The 27171-nt window shown below is 45.5% G+C and overlaps 2 protein-coding genes across 2 annotated transcripts; both read left to right on the top strand.

Moving 5' to 3' along the window:
• Window positions 1-109: 109 nt before the first annotated feature.
• Window positions 110-19387, top strand: ghrb (growth hormone receptor b). The gene is made up of 8 exons (XM_086187599.1): window positions 110-260; window positions 10056-10188; window positions 12127-12305; window positions 12923-13101; window positions 14040-14184; window positions 15790-15880; window positions 16003-16072; window positions 17308-19387. Exons 1-8 carry the CDS (start codon window positions 170-172, stop codon window positions 18187-18189), a joined length of 1770 nt encoding a protein of 589 aa, XP_086043725.1. The 5' UTR covers window positions 110-169; the 3' UTR covers window positions 18190-19387.
• Window positions 19388-19661: 274 nt separating this feature from the next.
• Window positions 19662-27008, top strand: ccdc152 (coiled-coil domain containing 152). The gene is made up of 8 exons (XM_086187611.1): window positions 19662-19863; window positions 20620-20725; window positions 21355-21423; window positions 22353-22417; window positions 23277-23412; window positions 23754-23881; window positions 26076-26183; window positions 26583-27008. Exons 1-8 carry the CDS (start codon window positions 19801-19803, stop codon window positions 26709-26711), a joined length of 804 nt encoding a protein of 267 aa, XP_086043737.1. The 5' UTR covers window positions 19662-19800; the 3' UTR covers window positions 26712-27008.
• Window positions 27009-27171: the final 163 nt, after the last annotated feature.

Below are 27171 nucleotides of genomic sequence, written 5' to 3'. Positions count from 1 at the left end.
CTTTTTAATTCTATGACTTAGTGTGGTTCCCTACGTGAGAGGAGTGAGGAGTGGTCAGAGTGTCCCTGTTGAATGGTGGGGGTGGGGGTGGGGGTGGTGGTGGGCTGTACTGCCGTCACTGGTGGGCTTTGAGCTGCGTGGACTGCACAGAGAAACTAACATTTGCCACATGTTCCCTCCACAGCTCGCCACGATGGGTGCTCCTCTCATCATGTTCCTCTTCTTCACTGCTGCAGTGCAGAATGCAGCTTCTGACAAAGGTAGGTTCCTCTTTTTTGGCCGTGACTTTCCGGTTGACTCGCATTACATGAGTTGATTAAAATTTAGAAGACATTCGTAGGCGTTGGACGAATCTGAGATGAAACCTATCACATATTATGTTATGTTATCTTGTTTGCAAATTTAATACTTGGCACTTCGTGTGCTTTTATGTTTTAAAATTTCCCAGTCCTCCGATTTTGATGTGCTTTTCTTGTGTGAGAGGGAACAAAATTGCACGATATCAAATGCCCATTTTTCAGATAAATGTGTTTTTAATGGGCCACGTGACAACATGGGCCTGGTTTATTCTAAAACATTTATAGTTGCAAACAAACTGCGCTGCTCTCGTGGTTAAATGAACTTGAAATGTGTTGCACAACAGCAAAGCCCTCAGCACAGTCAGAGCCACGGAGTACGGCCAACAGATTTCTAGTGAAGTGGCTTCCCAGGAATTCTGGAGAGCAGAGAGCACTCTGCTCCAACAATGGGAAACTGTTCAGTGTGTAGAGGCCCTCTTTCTAGCAAACATCTCTCCAGTGTTTGAAGAAATGTGGCGTTTCTGTTGATTGTGTTTTATCCTCAGACATAAACTGGGTTTCCACTGACCGTTAATGTCACACACGGACATCCTGTGCCTCGTCTTGTTACATAACACTGTCCACTCAGCGGTGTGGATGGAAGATGCATTCCTCTTTAATGGTGGCCCTTTGCTTCTCGAGTCATTCTGTTTTTGCGTCATGTACTTTTGTAGCATTTTACAAAGGTTGGTTTGTCGCTAGCGCTGCCGTGTTTGCACTGGTGCCAGCAATGCAGGGAGGGAGAACTAATAACGTGTTTACAGAAGTCAGTAGTGCATTAGCAACAGGATGTGATCTCAAGAGTGTGTAATGACATCTTGTGGTGAATATGTAGATTGCAGACTCTCACCTCACTCGTCCCTCGATGAACCTGGCCTGTAGCCTGGAGGCTCACTGTCCTGTGAGGCTAGGTTTGTCAAGTGTGGCTTCTCCAACGTCTCAAAATACTAAATTGTTAGAGAGCAGCAACGATTATTTTGTTAGCCTAAGTTGCTCAAACCCAGTCAGCAAAGAGGATAATATTTGTTGACAAGGATCGCTCTCAGTCCCAAGGGATTCAAAAAAATCGAATTGTTCTTTCTTTTGAAACGCATTTTGATTTGAAATCTTTTTTTTCCCTCTAAACCTTGGTTAAATAGTCCCTGTGTAATGATTTTAAGACAGGATGGAGCAGCACCACGTGGTACCGTCAAACTATTTTCAGTTCAGTAATATAATGAAAGGATGAGAATTTATGGTTAAGACTGTTTTTGATAAATCAAAAACAAGGACAAAAACATGTAGAATGTAGAAAATTGGATTTTTGAGCTTCGTTCTCGCAGGCCACAAACTTAAGTCCAGTTAGAAAAGACGGAGTAGTTTCATCCCCACTTCTACATGGTGTCAATCCATCGTATTTCCCAGATAACAATGAATGTGGACGTGTCTACTGCACGTCTGTCCCTCCTGGTGAGGGATCCTCCTCCCCTCCTCACCCTGAGGTTTCTCAGAATTTTCCCTGTTAAAAGGGTTTTCTATGGAGTTTTTCCTCAGTCGATGTGAGGCTCTGAGGGCAGAGGATGTTGTTATGATGCCATGAAGCCTGGAGACAAACTGGTGGTGAAAACGGGCTCTACCAATAAAATTGCCTTGCCTTGCCTTGCCTTGCCCAAACGAGGCCAAACGTGACTGCTCTCTGGCTCGGCTCTCACATCGTCTTCCTCTCACATTTGTGCTTCATCGTCACCGTGGTCTCGGCGCATTTGACTCAAACGGGTATTCGCACCATTTACCCTGAGTAACGGCGTGAACGTTGGGCTTCGGCCACATCCTCAATGTGGATGACCTACGCTCAACAATGTACTGGAACACCTCCTCAGTTGTCGCTGCGGCTCATCTGCCAACGTGCATTCTTCTCGCCACATACTTGTCTCTTGTCTGGCACGTCTCTCTTCTCTCTCCCTGCACTCTTCAGCCAGGCAGTGGAGCCTTGAAGCACCACTCCGCCATCGGCTGCATGTAGCAGATCATTTAGACTTGGATCATCACAAAAATCACACATCTTCATGTGTTTCCGGCACAGCTTGGTGTATCCCATGAGTCACTTCTGATCGGATGGCAATGACGGGTCTTCGAGGGGCACACCCTTCTAATTCGTTAGCATGACTGTCTGCCATTAAGTGATGACCCTACAGGCGCTGTATCACGAAGCATATAGACTAATTGTAGCCTTTGTGATTGGCTGGTTGTGTTCTCTCAAGTAGCAGTTTCAGTTTAAAATGAAGACTCGTTTAGCCCTACTCAGTACCCTGAAGACCACTGTCATGTGGAGCATTGAGCTCTGGAGGCGCGGCTGCGGCAGCACCGTTCATGCGAGGGTATGCCAGTTCTACGTAGTCTCTGTCTTCAGGCTCTGTGGGCCGTGTCGCCGTGCCATGAGAAAAGGAAAAATGGACCAACTGCCTAAAAATAGAGGTCTGTTGTGCAGTTGGCTGGCGATACAAGAAGCCGCTCCAGTCGATTGGGATTATTAACTGCAACCTTTGCTGCTTGGGGTGACTCGTCAGAAGTCGACATTAATGTGACAAGAGTGACACATTGCGTCGTCAATATCTTCCCATGGTTCTGGTTCTCTGTCACACACACACACACACACACACACACACACACACACACACACACACACACACACACACATACACACACAACACCATCCTCTGTGAGTTGTCTTCATTTCTGTGGGGATATTTTTTGTTGTTGCCATGACAGCCATTACTACACTCAGTGAATGATTCATTTTTGTGATTGTTGTCCTGAATTGCATTTGGACATCATCCTTCTTGATTAGCTCCGCCACCTCTCAACCTCATAAATTGTCTTTCTTTTCCTTGTTGACTTTCGACTTGATGAGGAAAAGATGAAAATAGGCCGGGGATGCAGCAGGAGCATGGATCTTTGAACACATAGAACAAGGGAAAGCAGTTTTTCAACAAAAAAAAACCCGGATGCGCGTCTTGGTCCTTTTGCTTGTTGATAAATCTACATTTGGTGTTCTGCATCACATCGAGTGAGGGATCAAAAGTCTTCATCTTCAAACGTGAGAGAAAATGCTCTCCTAGGTTGTTTACAGAACGCAATTTAAAGTTCATGTTTGTAACATTTTGACAAGGATGACAATAGAAATAGGAGGGAGAAGCAGAGGAACTGCTGCAGCGCCAAGACGCAAGGTGACAGACTCACAGGAGGGCGACAGAGGAGGGGAAAACAGCCAGGAATATTAAATTCCTTCTTTTATGAACCCAATGAACAGAATAAGCCATGTAAACAGCATTTTCAACAACCTTAACCAGGTCATAATCAGAATAAACAATAATGTGATGAGTATTCCAGTATTCTTCTCGTTGTCTCATGAAAAGGACATATACCCTCATATACTGGAGCAGACCAATGAACGTTGCTTCTGTGTTCCAAGTTTAGTCCTACGATTGAAGTGCATTGTGGACAGCAGGTGTTTCTAAATCCAAACTCCATTTTTCTGTATCCTTTGGACCGAATGATTCAACCAGGAGCTCTGCGGTTGCTCAAGTGAAACTCCTCCCACCTCTCCTGGAGCAGCCGTCCCAGGGAAGCCGCCTCAAGGAAACCAATGTTCTGTGAGCTGGACAATAGAGGTTTCCTCCTACCACCTTTGTGCTGTGCCCTGTGCTCACTCAGGAAGCGGGATGCTGTTCTGAATTGTACTGATTCTTCTTGACTAGAATTACATCAACGGCATTATAGGGCACACAAAACTTTTTTTTTTTTTTTTAATGAATCCTTGTTTTATGCTCATGATCCTCAGTAGAAGTTCCAACAGCGTAACCAGTGACAGGATCATTGTTGTCTTTGCCAAGGAAGGAAGTGTTTTTTTTGTGTGTGTGTGTTTTTTCTAACTGCAGAGGACAGAGTATTTCCTTCAGAGGGAACACTGATGTCGGTTCATGTGACTCTACACACGCCAACTCTGAGCTCACAGGAAAGACATTAAGGACGGGCTCCACCAGCACACACCACAGATGTTCATAGAAGTTACAATAAGAAAGACACTCACTTCTTATGATCTGGGCTTTATGCTTTATAAACGCAGGGGACAGCAAACCATTCTCTACCTGCTGACTTGTGAAAGTTACCGAAGACACTCAGGAAATGATTGCTGGCTGCTGTTCCTGCTCTCAAACAATCACGGCTTCAAGAAAATGCATCTGAGCTAATCAGAACCAAATGAGCGAGGATGCTTGGCTTCACCCTGAAAAAGCCGCGTTGGCAGCACTCGGAGAGAAGAGAGGAATCATCCTGTAAACATGTTTACGCCTGGTGTTCGTCAGTTTCCCTCTCAAAGACGAATCCCGTATGAGATGCTGTAAATAGATGTGGTGGGAGGCTCTTATATCTGCGTTGGGTGAGCGCCTCACTTCTGCTGCTCTCGTGTTGACTTAAACACCGAGTGAGCCCTGCGCGGCAGCTGTTGAGCAAACACAGCGGCGCACGTTTTGACGCACAAGCACATGTGACAATGAAGACACAATGAGCCCTGTGCAATTTTCAAGTCGATGAAGTCATTTCAAGGATATTTTTTGGAGAAGTCGGTGAAAAACCGTCTGATTGCGTCTGTCTATCAAACCACAAACTCACTATGTCACCGAGTGCAACAGAAAAATCTAAACGGCATCGCAGGATTTACCTCCACCGAAGAGATGACATTTCCACGGTGCTTCTCTGGCAGAAAGATTATGCAAAAATTATGAAGTCCATTAAATTATAGAGCATAGTGCCACCTGGTGGCAAACGAAAATTACAGTTTGTTTGCTTTTTTGACTTCGATGTAGCCCTTGCTGGAAGACGAGATCCATCTAACTTATGGTCAGAAATACCACAGGATTCAATGTGGAACTCTTGTCATTGAGTGGATTTGCTGGCGCGAGACGCCCTGTGTAGACGTTTGGCCATGGAGGAATCTGAGGTGACTGGACTCCAAATGGTCAGGTATTTTCTAAAATGAGAGTCCAAGCATGAGGACACCCGTGAGATGTTTTTATTGTTTTAGTCTTGCTTGTGTCCTCCCGCAGCACCGAGGGATTGCTAGGGATGTCGTGAGCACCACCCTTCGTGCAGTAATGTGCTCCTTCATGCAAACCCTTCAGCAAGGCTTCCACCCCGTCCTGTTCGACAGAACATGCACATGTGCATGGGGGTGGGAGGTCTGCATGCCACTGCTTGCTTTACATCTATTTCTAAGTTTGGTTGCAGGACGCAAGTTAAGCAACCGGACTCGTCCGTCTCTGGAATGGAGGAGTGGCACGTAGACTGATGATCATGTAAATATGTGGAATAATTATTTTCCACCACTGCCTTCTCACTCAGTGACCTTGAACCATTCTCAGATTTCAATTATGTAGAAATAATGTGATCAAAAACAAAAAAACAGAACGTACCTGGAACTCATGTGCCCACAAACACCTACTTCCTGAACGTCATCACGCACACAAGTCACAGCCCTGAGTTTACCCTGATAGTGAGCCACATAACTGCCCTGCATAACTCAGTGTCAAATTGATTTTTCTCTTAATCCTGAGCTCAGCACAGTTCTGAGGAGGAGCCAGGGGTATGGTAAACAGATTATTTTTAACCTGTGACTCCCCTTTCCTGAAACGCACTAACCATGTCAGAGGTATTCATCATCTGCGCCCAGTGCTGTCTCCCAGCTGTAAAGGAGCCATCTAGTACTCACATTTCCCAGTACTCGGCACGCCTGGGCTTGTGTTATTGTTCCTGTCTGTAATGCTGGTGAGGCCAGCTGACTGCTGCTGTCCCTGGAAACACTAATCAGAGAGCCTCCCGGTGATCCAATCAGCAGTGTTGACCCACGCCAGAGACATCATATTAGACAGGAATGGGGACAGAAATAACAAGCTTGTTTAATAGGAGGATTCTCACCCTTTTTCATAAACACAAAGCCAGAATTCATTTAGCCGACAGTACGTGACTTACCCGACATGTCTTTGTTCCATAAACAACCAGAAATATCCGAGCCGTAACATAAACACCAAGCTTGTTACGTTGAGAAAACATTCACAATCGCTACTTAATCAAGCTTTTCCAAGCAAGGCCTCATGTGTCTGCTCTGATTTGCACTCCTCTGAGTTCAGTATCCATTTGATCTGCTGCAATGTGCTTGTAGGGCCAGGGCTCCAATCAGAGGGCAGAGACGGACCAGTTTCAGTTGGAGGAACAGCAAAAATGTATATTCTGCTGAGAACCTGCGCTTGTGCTTCCTCCTGTTCTTCTTCAAAAGCTGCTACTGAATATTTCTGCACTCACAGCTGTGTGTTTACTCCTCTAATGTTACCTCTCCTTACTTCAAGAGACACCAGTTTCTACTCCACAGCTCTAGCGTCAAGTATCAGAACCAATCAGGAGCTGCATCACTGCTGACAGTCAGAACGCAGTCAGATTGTTTGCCAGCGTCTTCATTCTTCATATTTGGGGATTGTTGGGGTCCCAGATGAAACAGCAGGTATTAACTCTTGAGCTCATGTGGTTAGGGTGGTGCCAGCAGGGCGACATTTCCCAATGGTGATGTCACACACCAACAACCTCCAAGCTTGTGAACTGTAGCAACCTGTACATTTAACCCCTTGATGCAGAGTGTCACGAATTTGCGACACACTGCTTCCACTCAGACTGCAGCTGAGATCAGGTGTGTGTTCCTCCAATGCCGCTTTGTGCACATTCAGTACCTTCCTAGGAGCCTGTAATTACAATAAATGTGTTACCAGTTTTACCACTCAGGCCTGCTGTGCTCATTTGCATCATCGCTAAAATTACATCTATTCTATGTACTGTAGTCTAACAATCTACCCTCAATTTAGCATCAGTTGCAAAGCAAAAACACAAACAATTTTTTTATATAATTGTAAATCTGCAGCACGCGGTGGTGCAGTGGTCAGCACTGTCACCTCACAGAAAGAAGGTTCCAGGTTCCAGTCCCGGCTCCATCAAGGATCTTTCTGTGTGAGTCTCCATGTTCTCCCTGTTCCTGTGTGGGTTCTCTCTGGTTCTCCAGCTTCCTCCACAGTCCAAAGACATCAAGAGGGGACGAGGCTGATTGATACTCTAAATTGACTGTAGGTGTGACTGTGAGTGTGAATGGTTGTCTGTCTCTATGTGTTGGTCCTGTGATGGACTGGTGACCTGTCCATGCTTTTCGCCTGAAGGCTGCTGGGAGAGGCTCCACCCCCCCACCCCCCGTAACCCTGAACAGGATAAGAGGAAGAAAATGGATGGGTGGGATAATTGTATATCAATTCAGGCATCAAGGGGTTAAAAGTTGTAGTAGTAAAAGCAGGATTGGTCAGGGCCACAGTCTTTGCATCCTGGACATGGTGCCAAACACAATAGTTATGATCGGGTTGCCAGAATTAAAAACTAAACTGTGGTGATTTTCACTGCAGCAGGAGGATAACAGGTTGAGCCAGATGTCTCTCCTGTGCTGGCAAACACAGAGTGGAAGGACGTGTGGCTGCAGACCACGCTTCCCTAGACTGGTTAAAAATTAACTGAACGATTGGAATGGAAAAGTGTCAGAGACAAATGCGGGATGGTTGGTGTCTACGGTCGTCTGAAATCCCATTTAATCAAGCCTCTCTGCGCTTGAAATCATGACCAACAGAATCATGAGTTTTATTAAGACATGGGGCATGTCCCAGCTGACTACATGTGCACGCTGGTGTGGTTCTGGATCGGCAGCAGCTGGTAGGCTGCCAGTGTGTTAGGAAACAGTGATCGGGTCACGGACAAGATTGTGATGGTGCTGCTGGCATAGACTTTGATATTGAGCCATTACACACACACACACACACACACACACACACACACACACACACACACTCAGCAGCTAACACACTCAACAAGTAGGATTAAATGATGTTTAATGTATTGCAGCTAAGTAGCTGCCAAACTGGGGCAGCACGGCTCAGAGGTAGAGTGGCCGTCTAGAAACTAAAAGGTCGCTGGTTCGATCCTCACTTCCCCTGTGACCATGTCCAAGTGTCCTTGAGCAAGATACTGAGCCCCTAATTGCTCCTGATGGCCCTGAGACAGACTGGTGGCCCATCCAGGGTGAACCCGCCTCTCACCCAGTGTCAGGGATAGGCTCCACCCCCTGTGACCCTTAATGGATGATCAGTAGAACATAAATGCATGAATGGATGGACAGCTAACAAACAAACTAGGTTGCAAATGTCCATCCATCCATCCATGCATTTATGTTCTACTGATCATCCATTAAGGGTCACAGGGGGTGGAGCCTATCCCAGCAGCCTTTGGCTGAGAGGCGGGGTTCACCCTGGACGGGTCATTAAAGGTTCCAAATGTATGCTTGCTAAATATTCTGAGGTGAATGCTCGTTTGTTGGCAGGTTGGCAGTCTCATCTCCATCAGTTTAGGAGTAGAAGTTTCAAAGTACATGTTCTTCTCATCAAGTATGACAAAGTGCTATGTGGTTCTTTTCGATTATTTTACAATACTGCAATATTTTGTCGTTATGTGTGATATATATCCATCTCTCTCTCTCTCTCTCTCTCTCTCTCTCTCTGTCTCTCTCTCTCTCTCTCTCTGTCTATATATATATATATATACATATACATATATATATTTATATATATATGTATATGCTGTTAAATTGAAGTATTGTGACTAAGATATTTACAGAGCTGGACACAAATTTAACAGAGGGACACAGAGTTCCTTTTTGAGAAAATAATGTTTGGAAATTTGCAGTGAAGCAACCCTGAAAAGTTATTCAACGTTTACATTAATCTGCAAATCTGTGATCGACTCAGATGTCGCATGCGTTTTCACCTCTGTCACGACGTGGCTCGTGAGCCGTGACAATAAACAGAATGTGAGATACACAGGATGAATACAAACCAGCTCAGCATGAGCTTGATTATGAGGTGTGTCTGCTGATGACGAGTGGATAAATATTGTGTGTTCAGGTATGTTCACATCAAATGCGTGCGTGCGTGTGTGTGTGTGTGTGAGAGAGAGAGAGAGAGACGAGATGAAATTATGAAAAGCCAACCACACTAAACTGTGGTGGCGGGAAGCTGGATGGTGGCTGTGCGCTCAGGGGCAGAGAGAGACGCCGACTGACCACCACAACCTAAATGCCTCCCGGGAGCCTGGCCAGGCGCTCCTGGTGGGACTGATGAACCACACCCACATCCACGTGCGGGAGAGCAGAGAGTGTCGGCACAAAGACGCGATCATCAGGCCCAACCACCATCTGAAAACTGTTTTCCAGTTTTAAGGAGTTACTCAATTACTTTTTGCTGTTACAACAAAGGAGAGAATACTTTCCATCAACATTCTCAGAAATCCACGAGACAGCAACAGGCCTCTGCACGGAAGCTATGCACACTTGGCGTATTTCCCAGTATTTTCTCCTAAGTTGCGTTTCTAAGTGAAGAGCTGGCAATTATCTTCCGCTGTGAAAGACATGGCAAAGACACACACAAAAAAAAAAAGACTTCCAGGAAATTTTCAAAACATTTGCACTGTGGTTGTGCTCTTCCAGGAGTTGGTCAGAGCTCAGCCGCCCTGAAAGCCAGGATTCGTAATAAAGAAACAACAGCAAACTCATCATGACATCACAAAAACAATGTATCAACCTTTTCCTCTCTCTCTCCTTTAACACAGTGGTCACCCACAGAAACCCACACCTTACTGGCTGTGTGTCCGCCAACATGGAGACTTTCCAGTGCAGATGGAATGTTGGCACTTTCCAGAACCTCTCTGAGCCAGGGGATCTCCGCTTATTCTATATGAACAAGTGAGCTTTTGTTATTAATCGCACTGTTTCCGGGCTTTCAGTTGAACCTCGGGTCTGGCTTCTGTCCAGGTTGTTTTAAACATTAAGGAAAGGTTTATGATTATAATAGAAAATGAAAGATAGATGGGAAAATGTAGATGTTTGATGTTATTTTGAGTTAAACGTCTTGACCCATGCAATGTTTGTATTTTTTCCAAACGAAGCCGCTGTGATGACCCCCATTGGTTTGTGCACCACTATTTTGAACCCTTAAGTCTGGTATTGTGGCAGCGTTCATCCGTAGCTCATGTTAACTGATATTAATCACTAATGAGGCTATAAAACTTTGACAATAGGCATGAAAAAAGGAACCTCCTGGAAACACCAGAGTGCTGTGGTCTTAATGTCTTCGAGACAACCACATGAATAGAAAAATGCAATTTTGAGAGACCTAAATGCTGGTTTAAAGCAAAACGAATCCACTACTTTAAGATAAGATAGTGAAAGAGAGACAGCAGCTCTCTCGCTGCTCTCAGCACCCGTTCATCACGTTCCCCTGCATACATCACCAAAACATGGTTATTTCTCAGCGGTGCTCAGTAGTGGTTCTCTGAACAGGTCAAGCTCGGTTCTGTTGGGTGCGGTGCTTGTGTTTTAGCAAAGTTAAAAAAAAAAAAACCCCAGCTCGAACGGCCTGACCTGCTGTATCTGCCGGGCTATGACCTGTACCACGCTGGGCTCGACTCGCTTGAGGCAGAAGAACACACAGTCACTATTTGTGACATTTGACAATGAGAAATTTCCAGCCACTGAAACCACTGGGAGTCGTTTGGATTTAGTCATCAGTTCCGTGGTTCGTGATATGAAATGCGGCTGAAACGCGTGGGGCTCTTGGATCGTGCAGCAGCCTAGAAATGCCTACCGTTTGGATGTTTTTGTACTGAGTTTACCATTCAAGGTCAGGTGGTGCCACTGCTGCAGCAGCTGCTGTGTGTGGCTCATGGTGCAGCTGCTCAGTCAGTGTTGACAAGGCAAAAGTCCAGTCCTTGTGTGTGATTTGACTTCTAAGTCAATAAAACTTCAGGTATCATCGAGTTTCTCGTTCCCTCTCACTCTCACTTCACTCTCATGGGATGAAATGGGTTTTCTGTCCTGCACGCCTTGGATAAATGCCTGTGTGGGAGCGCTAGCACATACATGGGCAGGGGGGGACGTGGGGATCTGACCTACAATAAAAAAAACCGTGTCAAGCGCGAAACCACTTCAGTACAAATATGTCACTGATTTATGTGCCTTCCGGACTACAAAGGAGTTCCATAGCACAGAGGAACACATTTGTCTCAGCTGACAACCAAGTATGAAAGATTCACCTCTGTACTTGCTGTTCTGTACTTGCTGTTTTCATGGATTCAGACGATACAAATAAAACAAAATATGGCTTTACAGTAGTTTGTCAGATTGTTGCACAACATGAGGGTGCAGAGAGCTGAAGAGCAGAAACTCTCCAGCTATCTAGTTACTAATTCCTCAGGAAATATTCTTCGAATGCTCATGAAAACATTCAGGTACACTTGTAATACTTTTGCAAACATCTTTAGACAAATTTGATGGTTTCAATTATCCATTTGTATTTAGAAAGAAGGGGAGACGATCGGTTTGGCAGCGGTCTGTGTTCTGTCAGGACATTTATGATTAAAAAAAAACAAACCTAAAGTTCCAGTTTCCTGTTTAATTTTATGCCAAGCAAATGTCTGGTGAAATTTATAATGTCCTTGTGGAATAAAAAGAACTGTAGGTTTCCATGAAAAATTCTCAGAATAGCTAGGACTGTTTTTTGGGAAGGGTTTCAGCTGCTATACCACAATAAAAGGTTTCAAGAGCTAACGGCCTGCTGGAGCCCACGTTCCCATTTGAATATTATGTCCTTCGTAAGCTACATTTTGTCTTAACCCTCCACAGACTCACACACGGCCTTCCTCAGGAGTGGACTGAGTGTCCTCACTACAACACCGACAGCGCAAACGAGTGTTTCTTCAATGAAAACCACACATCCATCTGGACAGTTTACAGCGTCCAGCTCCGCTCAAGGGATCAAGCCGTCCTCTACGACGAGCGCCTCTTCTGCGTCGAAGACATCGGTCAGTTCACCTCCTCACTGCCCAGCCCTCTGGGGGTTGGTTGATAGAAATGCTGAAAAAAAAAACCCTCAGGAGTCAGATTTTTTTCATCAGTAGGGTAGGAAAGTGTCCCTGAGCAAGAGACCATATCCCTCATGTCTCCTGCTGCCTTTGCCCTGCTGTGGATGAATGTTTGTGAATGTGTTCGTGAGCTGTGGTCTTCCATGGCGTCCTCTGCCCGCCGTGGGTGTTTGTATGTGTGAATGGGTGAATGCGAATGTTGTAAATTGCTTTGAGTAGTTGGGAGACTTGAAAACATGCCATGAAGGGCAGTTCCTGTTTGCAGCGAGCGGCAAAATATTCATGGGAACCTTTACAAAACGTGCTATTTTTATTTCTAGTAAATACCAACCTAAAATACAGTACAGTTTACTGACGGCGCACTAAAATGCCTTCTCTTGACCAGCGGCTGTAACTGGCTGAGGTGTCAGGATTTTGGGTCTCAGGGGCTGTAAACTTGTCATTCAAATAATCCCCACATCTCTGCGTAATCTGTTGTGCCACACTTTTAGTTAGAAACGCTGAGGTTCGTGGTTAATTGCTGATTCTAAAACTTTTGAAATTGTTCTCATTTACAGTGCAACCAGATCCACCGTTTGGCCTCAACTGGACGGTGCTGAATATGAGTGTGACCGGCAACTTCTATGACGTAATGCTGAGCTGGAAGCCGCCTCAGTCTGCCGACGTGGAGATGGGCTGGATGACGTTGCAGTATGAGGTCCAGTACCGCAGTGTCAACTCTGACAGCTGGAGAGTGGTGAGTGTTTGTTTCACTAGTTAATGCAAAGCCAGCCTCCCCTGCTCAGTTTAATTTGTGTGTGCTAGGATACTCCCCTGCTCATTTTGTTGAAAAAAGGCATGGATGTATCAGTGAATGAGCACCGGTGACCTTAAAGTTACTTTAGAGTTACTTTTTTTTTTAAAAATCAATCATTTCAATGTTTTTCAAGCAAAACATCAAATATATAATGTTGATAAATTTGAATGTAAGGATTTTGCTGTCTTCTTCAATTTATGACAAGTTGCAGTCCCAGACAACAACGGCGTGGGGTTTCTTTGTTAGCTGATGACCTATGACGGTTTTCTCATGCGGTCTGGTACATAGTTCAGTATCTTTAGATACAAGTTGTCCCAGCAAATATCAGAATTGGGGCTGTCACTTTCATGCATTAATTAGATTCATTAATTACACCGCAAATTAACGCATTATAAAAATTAAGGCAAGATTAATTCTAGCACACTTGAGTGGCAATTCAATGTGAATCTTACCCAGACACCAGCATTTTAAACTTGGCCCATTGAAGGACCCGTACTTGGCGGTGGCTCGTCACCTCACACGTGCGGCGCCGGTCCAAACGCCTGTTTGAGGCTCCGCCTTAAGACGTCCTGACTGAGGTTTTATTCAATCACCAATAAAAATGTGGATTTCAAATCTTCTCTTCTAATGTATTCATTTGATGAGTCATGCACTACAATTTTGTAATGCCTTAGAATTCAAATTCTTTATTTGGGGACCTGAAGCAGACATGAGATTAAAATGTGATTAATTAGATTAATTAATTACAAACCCTGTAATTAATTACTTGTTTTTGTTTTTTTAATCGCCCGACAGCACTAATCAGAATGCAGCAATCTCCTGTAATTCCATGCTGTAGCATTGTTCCTGGAATGTGAGGATTATTGTCATGACCACAGGTTGACCTCGTGAAAATCACACATTGCACCCTGTATGGACTTCAAACCAACGTCGATCACGAGGTTCATGTTCGGTGTAAGATGCTCGGTGGGAAAGAGTTTGGAGAATTCAGCGACTCTGCTTTCATCCACATCCCTTCCAAAGGTAAAACAAAGAAAATCACAGCAGTGCTAACAGGCCGGAGGGACAAAAGTACAAGTGCTTCAGAGAGTTTTCTTTTAGTTTTATTCACAGCAAACAGTGATGTAGTGACTCGATAAGCTGATGATGATGGTGGCGTATCTTCAGGATGTTTTCCACAGCTGTTACTCAGGTCACCACTCGTTGTAATTTAGTTTCGTCCAACGAGAAACGATCAGTCTCCAGTTAAAGCTTATCAATGAGTTCTCTGCGGGTCAGTGGCTTGCATACAAATATATAAATGAGTTGGAACACTTCTTGGAATTTTAAGAGGATTTAATACACTTAAGAAAAGATTTAAGACAGAGTAACAATTCCAGCAAAGCAATTAAGGCGCATGTGGAGTAGCAGACATTTACTATTCGATTTATCTGAGCTTCAAGTGGACAGCAAAAGTAGCAGATAAGAAGGTGTGTAGGATGAACGACAGTGACCTACAAACAGACTACTGAGGGGAGGCTGACCAGGCTCTACAGGGTCAGGCGGAGTTTGGCCGTGACAGAAGAGTCGAGGCCTGAATAGGTGCAGCACCGATCTTTGTTAGTGCGACAGCGCGAAAACCAGCGGAAGCTTACGTTCTTAGCTGGATTGCTCCCATCAATGTACGATACCTCTCCAACGAACTGGAGGGAGGACGGCCTCCAAAGCGTCAGCCTTGACGACCGTGGCTCCCGCTGAGATTCGCTGGATGGAGAAGAGAAGCGCGTTGATTCGCTACCGTCTGGTCTCAGCTGCTGGCTGGCTCGACAGAGCTGCTCTTCTCAGGTGCACAGTGGCTTCTCTCCACTGGTCAGGATGGAGATTCAAGGCTCTCGGGAGGTCAGTAGTGCTGCGACTGTGAGCCGCAACCGATGACAAGTTACAAAAATAGAAAAAAAAAATCAATGTTACACGGAACGATGCCTTTGCGATCTCAGAAATGAGAGGCACGCTCAACTCCGTGTACCAAATAAACTTTGCAGAAGGTAAAGTTTTTGCGAGGAAAGACAAGAAGTTCTGTCTAAAGGTGTGTGTGTGTGTGTGTATGTATACGACTATATGAGTTATTGGGTGTGTGTGTGTGTGTGTGTGTGTGTGTGTGTGAGAGATTGAAGTTAAGTGAGGAATTCTGAGAGACTTCAGTTACAAGGTGGCATCACTTCATACACAGAGTCCAGGTTTCCTCCATGGGCGTCGGAAGATTTCAACTCTTGTACTTCATTTAGCAGTGACACAGAGCCTTCAATCACATGAACATTCAAACTGACATAAGCAGTTGGATGCTGGCAGGTTTGAGCACCCATACATCCCAAGAAAGAGGGTGCATCTTCACATGATCAGACAGTGCATCCTCAGGTCATAATCTCAGGTGTCTTCCACAAGGGCCAATGTTTATTACACCCTGTGGGGGTAGAGAGGGGAGAGACCCCCCCCCCCCCACATGCCACAAACCACACAAATCTCCACGGGCTCATGTACAGTTGTGCATTCCTGAGATACTGTTTTTGCATATGACTTCATTTTTCTGTAATTTTCCTTGAATCTGACGCGCTGCTTACATCAAGTTTATGATGTCTGTTTCCTTTCCAGTGTCACAGTTCCCTGCGGTGGCTTTGCTCCTCTTTGGCGCCTTGTGTTTAGTGGCCATCTTGATGTTAGTTATCATATCGCAGCAGGAAAAGTAAGTGCTTTATATCGCAGGGCTTTTGAAAAGTAAACACAGCAGCACTGATAGGAAGTTAAGCATCTTTGTTTGAAGCACTAAGTAGCATGCAATGTCCTTTCTATATTCACTCACTTAAGGTTGATGGTTATTCTGCTGCCTCCTGTTCCTGGACCCAAAATACGAGGAATTGACCCCGAACTCCTCAAGGTACACGTGCATCTATGACATGTGACTCATCCTCAATTAAAAGCACATTGCACATTTATCTTAAGCCCCTTTCACACTGCAACAAAATTGCGGGTCAACACGGGTTTTTTCGGCACTCTGAAAGGGTCGACTCGGCATTTCGACCCGCGTCGACCGACTCGCCAAGTTACCCAGGTGTTTAGCGGCTCGGCTCGGCTGCAGTGTGAAAAAGGCAACCCGCGTGGTCTCAGGTTTCAGGCGACCTTCCTGTCGCGTCCTGATTTTGTCACTGTGGCGCCTGTCAGGCTTCACCTGTAGCTTCTTCGGCTCCCTTCCAGACTCGCCAAAAACTCCATCCTCCTTCGCTGCATTAGCGCTCAGACATTTTCCAGTCTGTGCCGAGTTTGTCTGCTTTGTAGAAGAGACAACATTGCAACGCACGCAACAACAATGCTAATGTTCAACTCGGCGACGTCCATGTTGTCGTTTGTTTACCTCGTAGTGTTGCGGCGCACGTTTATGTGAAATGATGACGTTGTCAGCACGATGACGTACAAGAGAGAAAAACACAGGCACGCAGCCCTCACAGCGAGAGTTCAGACCCGGGTCTTCTGGAAGCTTGAATGCGCCCTGATGCCGAGCAAACGCGGGTCCAAGAACCCACGTTGACACGCGTTTTTCAGTGTGAAAAGAGTATTATACTTCTCATAAAAGGAAAATAGTCGTTCAAAACATCCCGTATTTAAAGGCCATTCCCCAAGTACCTGTGATGAGCATCGTTCATGATCTTTACTAAATCAGAGGATAATGACGCCGGTTCCCAATCTGATCCGCCTTTTCTGAAATTGTCTTCTTTGCCACGACTTCTTCCACAGTTTAGGTTTTCTGTTGTTGCTGGAAAATGTGGCGATGCAGTGGCACAAGCAGCCAACTAACCCGAACCCTAACCAGCACTCACAAAGACTGGAGAGCAAACACCAAGCACTCCTCGTAACCGACACCTTACTGGTCATCAGTTCGTTCCAGCAGCGCTGTACCAAAATTACCATTCGTTTCAAGTTCCAAAACAAGGACAGAAGTTTAATTATATTATGGTTTTATTTTTGATCAAATATATATTAGCACATATGGTTGAACACTAATGGTAAATTTACGCCGTCTGAGGAACTCAGCTTATATTGCTAATAATACCAAAACAGATTTTTTTTTTAATGTTAAATGAGCAGAAATAAAAATGTACTTTTTCTGTCTCAAAGAAGGGGAAGCTGAGGGAGTTGACATCCATCCTGGATGCAACCCCTGACCTGAGGCCGGAGCTGTACAACAGTGACTCCTGGGTGGAATTCATCGATCTGGACATTGAGGAACACGTCGACCGACTCGCAGACCTCGACACCGACTGTCTCATGGATCGTTCCTTGTCATCCAATTGCTCTCCCCTCTCCATCGGCTTCAGAGATGATGACTCCGGCCGCGCCAGCTGCTGTGACCCAGATCTCCCCAGCGACCCAGAGGCGTCACCCTTCCATCCTCTCCTCCCAAATCAAGTTCTCAGCGAGGAACCTTTAATCCCAGCAGCCACTGAGCCGAGCGCTGCAACCCAAAGTGCCACTGCAGGAGAACCTGCCCCCAGCAGGGAGGCTTTGTACACCCAGGTGAGTGAGGTGAGAGCATCTGGCAAGGTGCTGCTGTCACCTGAGGAACAGAAAGAGACGGAGAAAACCCCTTTCAAAGGCGCTGAGAAAAACCCGCCTGCAGAGACTGAGAGAAAGAGAGAATTTCAGCCCCTGGTGGTGAGTGCCGATCACGGTTACACCTCAGAGCTCCACACAGGGAAGGTGAGTCCAAGTCTGTCCACAGAAAACCTGAATCAACCCTGCCAGACAGACAGAGACTTGAGTTCTGTGCCCTCTCCATCACCTGGGGACCACCAGCAGCCTTCCCATGAGTCAGACACCGACCCCATGTCCTGTCTCTCCCCTGCCCCCTTTTACACAGTGGTAGATGGCATTAATGGGCAAAATAGCCTCTTGCTGACACCAAACTCCACCCCTGGCCCCCAGCTGACGACCTCAAAGACCATGCCAACGCCAAATGGCTACCTGACCCCTGACCTTTTGGGAAGTATCACACCCTAGGTCAGCGGTGAACTGTGTAAGGTTAGTACTATCCAACGTTGGTGGTAGACTTGGGAACAATCTTTGAGAATGGCTGTCAAGAGTCTTGCAGTTCAGTGTTGAATGTCAGCACACTTAAAATAGTTGGGGCCATCTGTGCCTGTCCTGCCTCCTCCTCTACCTCCTCTGACCTCCGCTGCGGCACTCACAGGGCTCGCAGGCAGCAAGTAAGAGCCGGGAAAACCAAACAAACCGCCTCCTACTACGTTTAGAAAGGGAAACGTTCAAAGGGATTCAACCGAAGCCAGAATTGGACATCGCTCTAATAATAAAATGTTCCTACTTTTAAAGTGGTCTGATTAATCTGCATTAATTTCCCGGCCGCTCCGGGGTAGATTAACTCCTCGCAAGCCGACAAACAATGCCACACATGAATGTTTTTGTAAATCATTGAATCTAATGTGAGAGGAAGTAGGTGTCTGTCTGGTCACCCAGCAGAGGGAGAGCAGAATTCATTCACTCAGTCGCCTTTGTCCAAGATATTCACTCTTTGGATCTGTGGGAAACATCTCCAGCTCTGGATGCTCCTCTGTGTGCTCCTCCAGGTATCAACCAGTCTCTTTGCATTTCAACTGCTTTAAATGAGAGTACACGTCATTTAAATGGCAACTTCATTGTACTGGAAGGTTTTGAATGTATCAAGTGCTGTCTTATGATAAAATCAGGTTGTAAATAGGAATTAATTGTCCACCCTCTTTGTACAATTCCAGCATTTTTACGACATTCATGATGTTTTCCAGGTTTGAAGAACAATGTAGCCATTATGAAAATATTCCTTTACCTTATTGCTCTTAAAAATATCCAGTCTTATCACGTTTCACATGTGTTCCAAACACATGAGATCCAGAAACGGTAGAAGCACGAGTTGTGTTATTGTTGTTATCGCGACACACTGCCTTCATTTGTGTTCTAAGCTGTGGAATGAGTTGGAGGCCAGCAGCAAACACTTCCTCAGACTGTCAGTCCTCCCGGGACAGGAACACTTTGCTCTGTGTGTACATTCTTCTTCTTTTTTTTTCAGTTTTGAATTGATTTGTAGTGAACAGTGCATTTAAAGCAAATTGGAGGTTGGGAGAACATGTTCATCTGTGGTGAGATTGTACCGCATTTGAGCTGTTCTCCTGTGCCACTTAGCATTTGAATAAACAACTTTCATACTTTTCTCCTCTGTCTGTCCTATGTTTTGGCGTCGCAGTAAACCTTGGCACACCACTGAAACGAATTTATTTATTCATTTATTTTGTAAAAGTGGAGGCTGAACAGTAAAGGCCAAATGCATTCATGTGATAGCTTAAGTCTGATTATTGAAGATGCCAATTAAATAATTAGTATGTCCTTTAAAAATGAGAAGAGCCGACGGGTTTACGCTAAAGGGGAACATGACGTCACTCACTGCGACGGTTAAAGTGCGAGGTTATTCGGCGCGTGACCGCGTACGTGCTTATCTCCACGAGCATGCGCAGTATGCGTAGCCACAGTAGTTTATAAGCTAGCAGGTAATAGAATAATTTATCAGTCGGCAGAAGTCCGTTATCCGGCATTTTGACTCTTTGAGAAGGCCATTCAACCCTCATGTCAGGTTTAGACAGTGTTCAACTCGAAGCCTTTATGGAGCAGTTCGCTCTACTCGAACAGGTAACCCAGCTCACCGAGCTAAACTCAGAGTTCAGTGACTTCGTGCTAGTCTGGTGACCATTGTTTGATTCTTCACGCGTTTCAAGACACCTGCGTGTCTCTTTGCCGTGAAGGTTTTCCTTCCTATGCTGCGTCCGAATTGCCAAGTGCCAACCTACGTCCTACTGCTATGACCCACCGCGACAGCCTACTCCTACAACCTAAACACGGCAGCACCATTCAGACACCCTAAGATTGGTGGTGAAGCACGACCTCTGCTGGCAGAGCACGGATACCGCATATAGGTAGACCGCGTCAACGAAAGCCCCCACCTGCTGGCCTGGCTGTGGTACTGCATTCAACTCTGAACGCACCTTTCACTCATTATTATTATTAAGCATATTAATTAACACCTTTAGTCATCAACAATGACTATAAATGTTTGTGTTGCATAAGAATGGGAGACTGTTGGTGGCGCAAACTTGGCTTGCGCGTCCCCAAGTTTTTAGGGTACGAAGAAGAAGTCCGCGGTGCATTATGGGCCGTAGGTGGTTCCGTAGGATGCACCTGAACCGACCTACAATGTGGGCGTGTTTAGTCTGGAATTGAGGTTGCGAAGTAAGTCGCTACTCGCGCCAGTTGTGTTTTCGGACAGCCAGCAACCTACTCTGAGACCTACGATCCGACCTACTTGGTAATTCGGACGCAGCGCGAGTCTGTGTTTGAAGAGACGTTACACTTCCTGCGCATGCGTTGCCTTTCACTGCTTCTCAACAGAAAATCGCGGGGGTGACGGCCAGTAGCAGTCAGTCGGAGGTCCTGCTCGGTGAAGCCAGCAGACTCATGGCCTTCTACCAGACCAAGGAGAGGATCCTGCTGCAGGGTGCGTCTCTCATTCTCACTGGAAATGTGGAGTTTTTGTTTTTTTTTAATTAGATTTCTGAATGATACAGTCTAAAACTGAGTTTGGTATTTAATGCACAATCGTCCTTCCATAAAATATAAATTAGTAAAATCCTGTTCAACGTATATTACGAAATAAAATATATAAATTCATTAATTACTGACTTACAGTTCCGGATGAATGTAACATTCAATAATAAATAATTCAAGAATAAATTCTTAACTTTTTTTTCTCTCCTTATACCTTGTTTTTGCACCACTGGGTGGTCGTCTCGTTTGTATGTCTCCCTCTGCTGGCGGTTTTGCCAAATGACAGCTCTGGTGATGACGTAACCAGTTCTTTCCTCCAATGTTTATATGCGGAATCCGGTTGAAACTACCATGTTCGTCTGATGGTATTGTGTAATATAATGAATGATGAATTAAATGTAACATTTCTGGAAACTATAAATACAATGATGGAAGTGACTGTCAACATTTAATGTAAAATAGAACAGACTAGAACCCACTTATCGTTAGAAAATATAAATGAAGGAATCTCGGGGGTTAAAGGACGGTCCCTGGTACTGGAACTCTGCTAACTGACCAGAGGTTATCTTGGCGTTGCAGAACGAGACAGCCTGCTGGTCACAGTCAACAGGCTTCAACAGACTCTGCAAGAGCACTGCAACCTCAGAGGTAACCTCTTCAGCGCAAGTATTTCAGAGAAGGCTACGATTGTTGAAGGTCACACCCACTGTTCACAAGACAACAAGATATTTCTAATAATTTTTAGGTACTGCAAGATCTTTTCAGCACTCAGAATTTATGTGTACCGGCTGTGTTTGATTGACATCTCCCTTATCCTTCTATTTGCACTTTTAGGGCTAACCCAGTTAGTTACAGTCCATTTCAGTTTGTTGAATAGGAAGAAAGGAAAGAAAAACCTTTCTGGTATATTGAGAGTCTTTGTTTCCATGTCTCCAGACTCCTCTGTCAGGTGTGACAAGTCTGTTCCTGATACAGAACAATGAAGGGGTCCCAGATATCCTGAAAATCCTGTTGTTGACATTTGAAGTTGTAGGTCATTTTCTCTCAGGGGAGGGAGCTCAGACAACCACCTAGTTACTCGTGGTGCTCTTGTAGTTTTCCATGAGAGGGCGGTTGCTCTCTTTGCAATTAATATGCCTAAATCGGCAAATCTTCTTCTCCCTTGTCCTTCTGTTTCCACTGTTCACACTTGTGCTGGTCTAATTTGATGCTGGGGTCTGGTGACTTTACATTAACCCCTGCAGAGCTGCTCCCAACTTCAGACTTTGAATGAACTGAAAAAAACAACCTGCCAACACATGGCACTTAAAAAACACACACACACACACACACACATCCATCTTTGTTTGGAGGAGTGCTACTGCAAACCAGTGGTCATGAATATTGTTATGAGGGTATTTCTCTCATTGTATCGAAGTGAAAACTCCTCTTACACGTTTGAATGTCGTCTCTTTATCAGCCTACTTGACTCCTGGTAGAGATCCAAAAGCAGGAGAAGACAGACAAGTCCCGTTTATACAACGCAGCGATTAAAGGATGTTCGTTATCTCAATACGTAAAGACTGTACATGCTTTAGGGGAGAATGAGAAGCTGAAGACCAACGTGGAGGAGCTGAAACAGCAGAAAGAGAGAGCAGCAGAGGTGAGGAGTGAGGAGAGGGAGGAGTGAACTGACCTGTGGCTCTGAATGTTGTCTGGTCGTTGTGCCATGGAAGTGTGCTGCCCTGAAAGTGAAGCACCAAAGTGCTCCCTCTGACAACTTCATGAATTTGAATTTGTCTGGGGTTTTTTTCCAACAGTGATGCCAAAATAATGCAGTTATTTAACATCTTTTCTGGATTTGTATGCATGTGTAATAAATGTGTAGTTATATTAATACCGTCTGACAGTGTCAAAGGAAGAGTATATATATTATGTAGCTGAACCAATATAAAATGAATGTGATCCATTACATAAGCCAACAAATGCTAATAAATGCAGTAAAAACTGAATGAGATAAGCCTGACTAAACCAAGGCCTTTGTTCTGTGTTTGTTTTTGGTTATAACGTTTAAATTTTGCATGTTAGGTGAATACAGGGTTCATAGGCTGAAGAAAAAGCAGGATGGGGATTTCAAGGTAGCAAATTCATTCCTTGGTAAAACTTTCTGAAACATATATAAAGCCAGGGTTAAATTTTGGAAAGTCATGGAACATGACTTCACAAATATCCAGATATAAGAGAATATGTGAGGAAGATCTCTTGTGGTCGCATAGTTCATTATAGGCTTGTACGTTTTGTCATGGAAATCTCGGTTTGTTTTTCATAACTAAATAGGTCTTCCAGAGAATGTGATGGGTTTTTCCCTCCCAGGCCTCTGGAGAGTCTCACACTCACTTTCTCGCTAGTGTTTGAAAACATTTTGGTGGCTGAAAAACGTTAAAATGACTATAACATCAACATTTGACCCCTTTGCCCTCTCCAGTGTGATACTGTCTGTAGTCAGTGTTTGTGGTTGTCAGGAAGGAGCTGCTGAGATTCAGCGCTTGCTGACTGAGCTGAAGGCTGAAGAAGAGAGACACAAGAGGGAGCTAGAGACCATAAGGCAGCAGTGTAGGAGGCAGTTGGAGGCCGCCCATGAGGAGAGGCTTGCTCAGTGTAAGCTCTCATCAAGTGCACACTACTTTCAGATACTAACCAGCATCAAAAAAATAAAGACCAGTCCAACAGTCCTCTCTCTCTGGAATAAATATCACTGTATGAATGGAGAGATACACTAAAAGACCCATGAGATATTTCAGGAAAGTGAAGGAAAAAAGGATTCTTGATCTGCCCCAGCATGTCATGGGTGCATCCTCAGCTCATGCTCTACCCTTCACTGAGGTTTGATGAAAATCAGCCAGGTAGCCTGTAGATGGGCAGGCATGCATCACTGAGAGTGTAACCCTCTGTGTGAGCTAAAAACAAGAATGTCCCTCTCTGCTGTTACTTCCTGACAGTGGAAGCTAAAAATGCTGAGGTGAGGAAGTTACTTGAGCAGAAGGAATTGGATGTGGAGGAGATGAAGAAGCAGCTGAAGCACCAGGAGAGAGCGAGACAAAGTGAGCTTCTGAAGTTGCAGATGGAGGTAAATCACAAGACACGCAACTTTATTAGTGTTGCTCTCAGTGACCTAAACTATGAGCACAGTGAATTTAAGACCCTTGTATTATGATAAATCATGACATACATATTTAAGTGTAAAGCTTGTGTTGATAGAAAAAGTGCTTTTATGTACAAAAAGTCTTGCAGTGTATTGTTTCATTCTTGCTCTATTACACAACCTCTTCAAGATGGGACTTTCATTACTGCTGAAGTTATGAGAGCCAAACTTTTATGACCAGCCTGAAAAAAGTGTTAATGAAAGACCTGAGCTCCAGGCCCTGCAAGTCACCAAACGTATGCTTCATTAACGTGTATTGATTTATTCCTGATTGATTCATTTATCCCGGTTGTTGGGAACCGACTCTGTCAGCACAAACATCCTTATAAATGTCACAAGACTGGCTATAGCACACTTTTGTCAGCAGAACAGATGTAGATCTTTAGCCCCGCCCACAGGTGTGGGAAGAGGCTTGATAAAACAGACAAATATTACGGTCGTCGTCGTCTTCCGCTCATCCGGTTGGTCAGGGTCGTGGGGGCAGCAGCCTCAGCAAGGAAGTCCAGTCTGTCCTCTCCCCAGCCACTTCCACCAGCTCTTCCAGGTGAATCCTGCGGCGTTCCCAGGCCAGCCGAGAGATATAATCCCTCCAGTGTGTCCTGGGTCGGCCCTGAAGCCTCCTCCTGGTCAGACATGCCTGAAAAACCTCTAGAGGGAGGCGCCCAGGAGGCGTCCTCACCAGTTGCCTGAACCACCTCAACTGACTCCTCTCAACATGGAGGAGCAGCAGCTCTACTCTGAGTCCCTCCTGAATGACTGAGCTTCTCACCCTGTCTCTAAGGGAGAGCCCAGCCACCCTGAAGAGGAAACTCTTTTCAGCCACTTGTATTCAGGATCTTGTTCTTTGGTCATGACCCAGAGCTCATGACCGTAGGTGAGGGTTGGAACGTAGATTGACCGGTAAATTGAGAGCCTCGCCTTCTGGCTAAGCTCCCTCTTTACCACAATGGACTGGTTTAGCGCCTGCATCACTGCAGACGCTGCCCCAATCCGCCTGTCAATCTGCCGCTCAATCCTACCCTCATTCGTGAACAAGACCCTGAGATACTTAAACTCCTCCACCTGAGGTAAGACCTCCCCCCCAACCTGGAGTGGGCAGGCCACCCTTTTCTGGCTGAGGACCATGGCCTCAGACTTGGAGGTGCTGATTCTCATCCCAGCCGCTTTACACACTGCCGGCAACACGAACCAGACTCTCACTCCTCCGGTAGAATGACTGGACGGCCCTTTGTAAGGGGCCATCCACCCCATACTCCCGGAGTATACCCCCCCCCCCCCACCCACACACACACACACACACACACACACACACACACAGGGGCTTTCTGGGAACACGGTCATAAGCCTTCTCCAAATCCACACAACACATGTGGACTGGCTGGGCAAACTCCCATGCCCCCTCCAGCATCCATAGCCTAACTCTCTGATCCTCCTCTCCAGTACCCTGGCATAGACCTTTCCAGGGAGGCTGAGGATTGTGATCCCCTGATAGTTGGAACACACCCTCTGGTCCCCTTTCTTAAAGATGGGGAACACCACCCTGGTCTGCCACTCCAAAGGCACCGCCCCGATGTTGCAGAGACGTGTCAACCAAGACAGCCCCACAACATCCAGAGCCTTGAGATACCCAGGGAGGATCTCATCCACCCCCAGAGCTCTGCCACCACAGAGTTACTTTATTGTCTCGACGACTTCTGCCCCGGAGATTGGACGACACCCCCAAGTACTCCCCCAACTTGGTGGGATTGAGGAGTCCCTCAAAGTATTCCTTCCACCGTCCAATTATCTCCCCAGTTGATGTCAGCAGCCTCCCATCCACACTGTAAACAGTGTGGGCAAGTTGCCACAGACTTAAACTTCCAAAAATGCGAAATACTGTGAAATGCAAAGAAATTCACCAAAAGTTCACTGAGCCTCATGTGAACCTATTTGTGGAGGACTTGATTTTAAGGGACCTTCATTTACATGCAAAAACTACACACTATAGTGTGACGGTAAGTTTTCAGTATATCCAGGAAAGCTGCGTGTGTAGAGTGGAGGACTCGCTTTGTGCCACAACTTCGCTGCAGTCTTGAATGACCCTCAGCTCATTTGTGTTCTGCTTTGTGTGTTTTGGCAGTTTGGTGCGAAGTTAGCAAGAATTCAAAATAGAGCCGAGGAGAGCCAAAAGCAGCAGAAACAGAAACAGAGCAACCCAAACGTTGTTGCACAGAGTTTCTTCAAGAGGGTGAGCAACCTCCGCAGAACCTTTTGCCTCCGGTCTCTTTATTTTTTCTTAAACAATAACAGGAATGACAAGCATCACTGGTAATCATTCTGATGCTCTGATCCTGGAAAATGACTCAGATGAGCTGTAAGGCTTCTTTTGCTCTAGATTATGTTTCTTTCTCGCCTTCACGTCTAGACTTCAGCTCAGAGAGCGTAGTCCATTAGAGTTTGACCTTACCAGTCTCCTCCTGTTTGTACCCACCTTCTCCACAGTATCAGGTCATGTCCCAGCACGCTCCATGTCAATATACAGGTGGTGCAGACACTTGCATGCATTGAGCATGTGTGGACAGTGTGTGTGTGTGTGCGCGTGTGCGTGGGTGTGGGTGTGGATTAATCGTGCATGTGTGTCCTTCAGAAACTGCAGGTCTTCCAAGAGGAGAAGAACAAGGAGATTGTAGCTCTGCGTCAGAGAATCAAAGAGCTGGAAGGGGACCAGCGTGCCGGCAGCCTGGATGCCAGTCGTCTGAAGAAGAGAAGGATCTAGGTTCTTAAAAGGCCAACAGCGCTAATGAGCACCTGACCCGTCCATTCTTCCGGTTCATGATCCCCTTCACAAATAATTTCCCAGTGGTCACCAAAGATGTGAGATTTCTTGAAAGCAGGAATTCAGTTCTTTTTACAGAACAGCCAGTCAGGCTCTTGTGCACGGTCAGACACACAGTTGCAGGTTCACTACTTTGTCCGCAGGTGACCAGTGCGCCAAGAGTACATTTAAACACGGGTTGTCTTCTAAGGCCTTAATCCAATCAGACGCTTGGGGAGGTGAGGGACTAGGGAGGGATAGACTGGAGAGAAAAACACTTCAGAATGAACCAGGTAGCTGGAAGGCAAATCCCATTCAAGAAATTAAAACGTCATTCGGCTGTTTCTCTGCTGTCATTCAAAGAAATTAAATCAATTAACAGACTCTTTTCGCATAATTGTTTTTTTTCGTTTCAGGTTCC

The sequence above is a fragment of the Aulostomus chinensis genome, chromosome 19 (genome assembly GCF_037954235.1).
Source record: "Aulostomus chinensis isolate RoL2024-O1b breed Wild chromosome 19, RoL_Achi_v1.0, whole genome shotgun sequence".
NCBI classification, from domain to species: domain Eukaryota; kingdom Metazoa; phylum Chordata; class Actinopteri; order Syngnathiformes; family Aulostomidae; genus Aulostomus; species Aulostomus chinensis.
This window is presented reverse-complemented; position numbering and strand designations above follow the sequence as displayed.

Coding starts and splice junctions, on each gene's coding strand:
- ghrb (XM_086187599.1), top strand. CDS start 170: ATGTTCCCTCCACAGCTCGCCACGATGGGTGCTCCTCTCATCATGTTC. Junction 12,306..12,922: donor CTTCTGCGTCGAAGACATCG/GTCAGTTCACCT, acceptor TCTCATTTACAG/TGCAACCAGATCCACCGTTT. Junction 16,073..17,307: donor TTGACCCCGAACTCCTCAAG/GTACACGTGCAT, acceptor TCTGTCTCAAAG/AAGGGGAAGCTGAGGGAGTT.
- ccdc152 (XM_086187611.1), top strand. CDS start 19,801: ATGTCAGGTTTAGACAGTGTTCAACTCGAAGCCTTTATGGAGCAGTTC. Junction 22,418..23,276: donor AGAAAGAGAGAGCAGCAGAG/GTGAGGAGTGAG, acceptor TGTGGTTGTCAG/GAAGGAGCTGCTGAGATTCA. Junction 26,184..26,582: donor CACAGAGTTTCTTCAAGAGG/GTGAGCAACCTC, acceptor TGTGTCCTTCAG/AAACTGCAGGTCTTCCAAGA.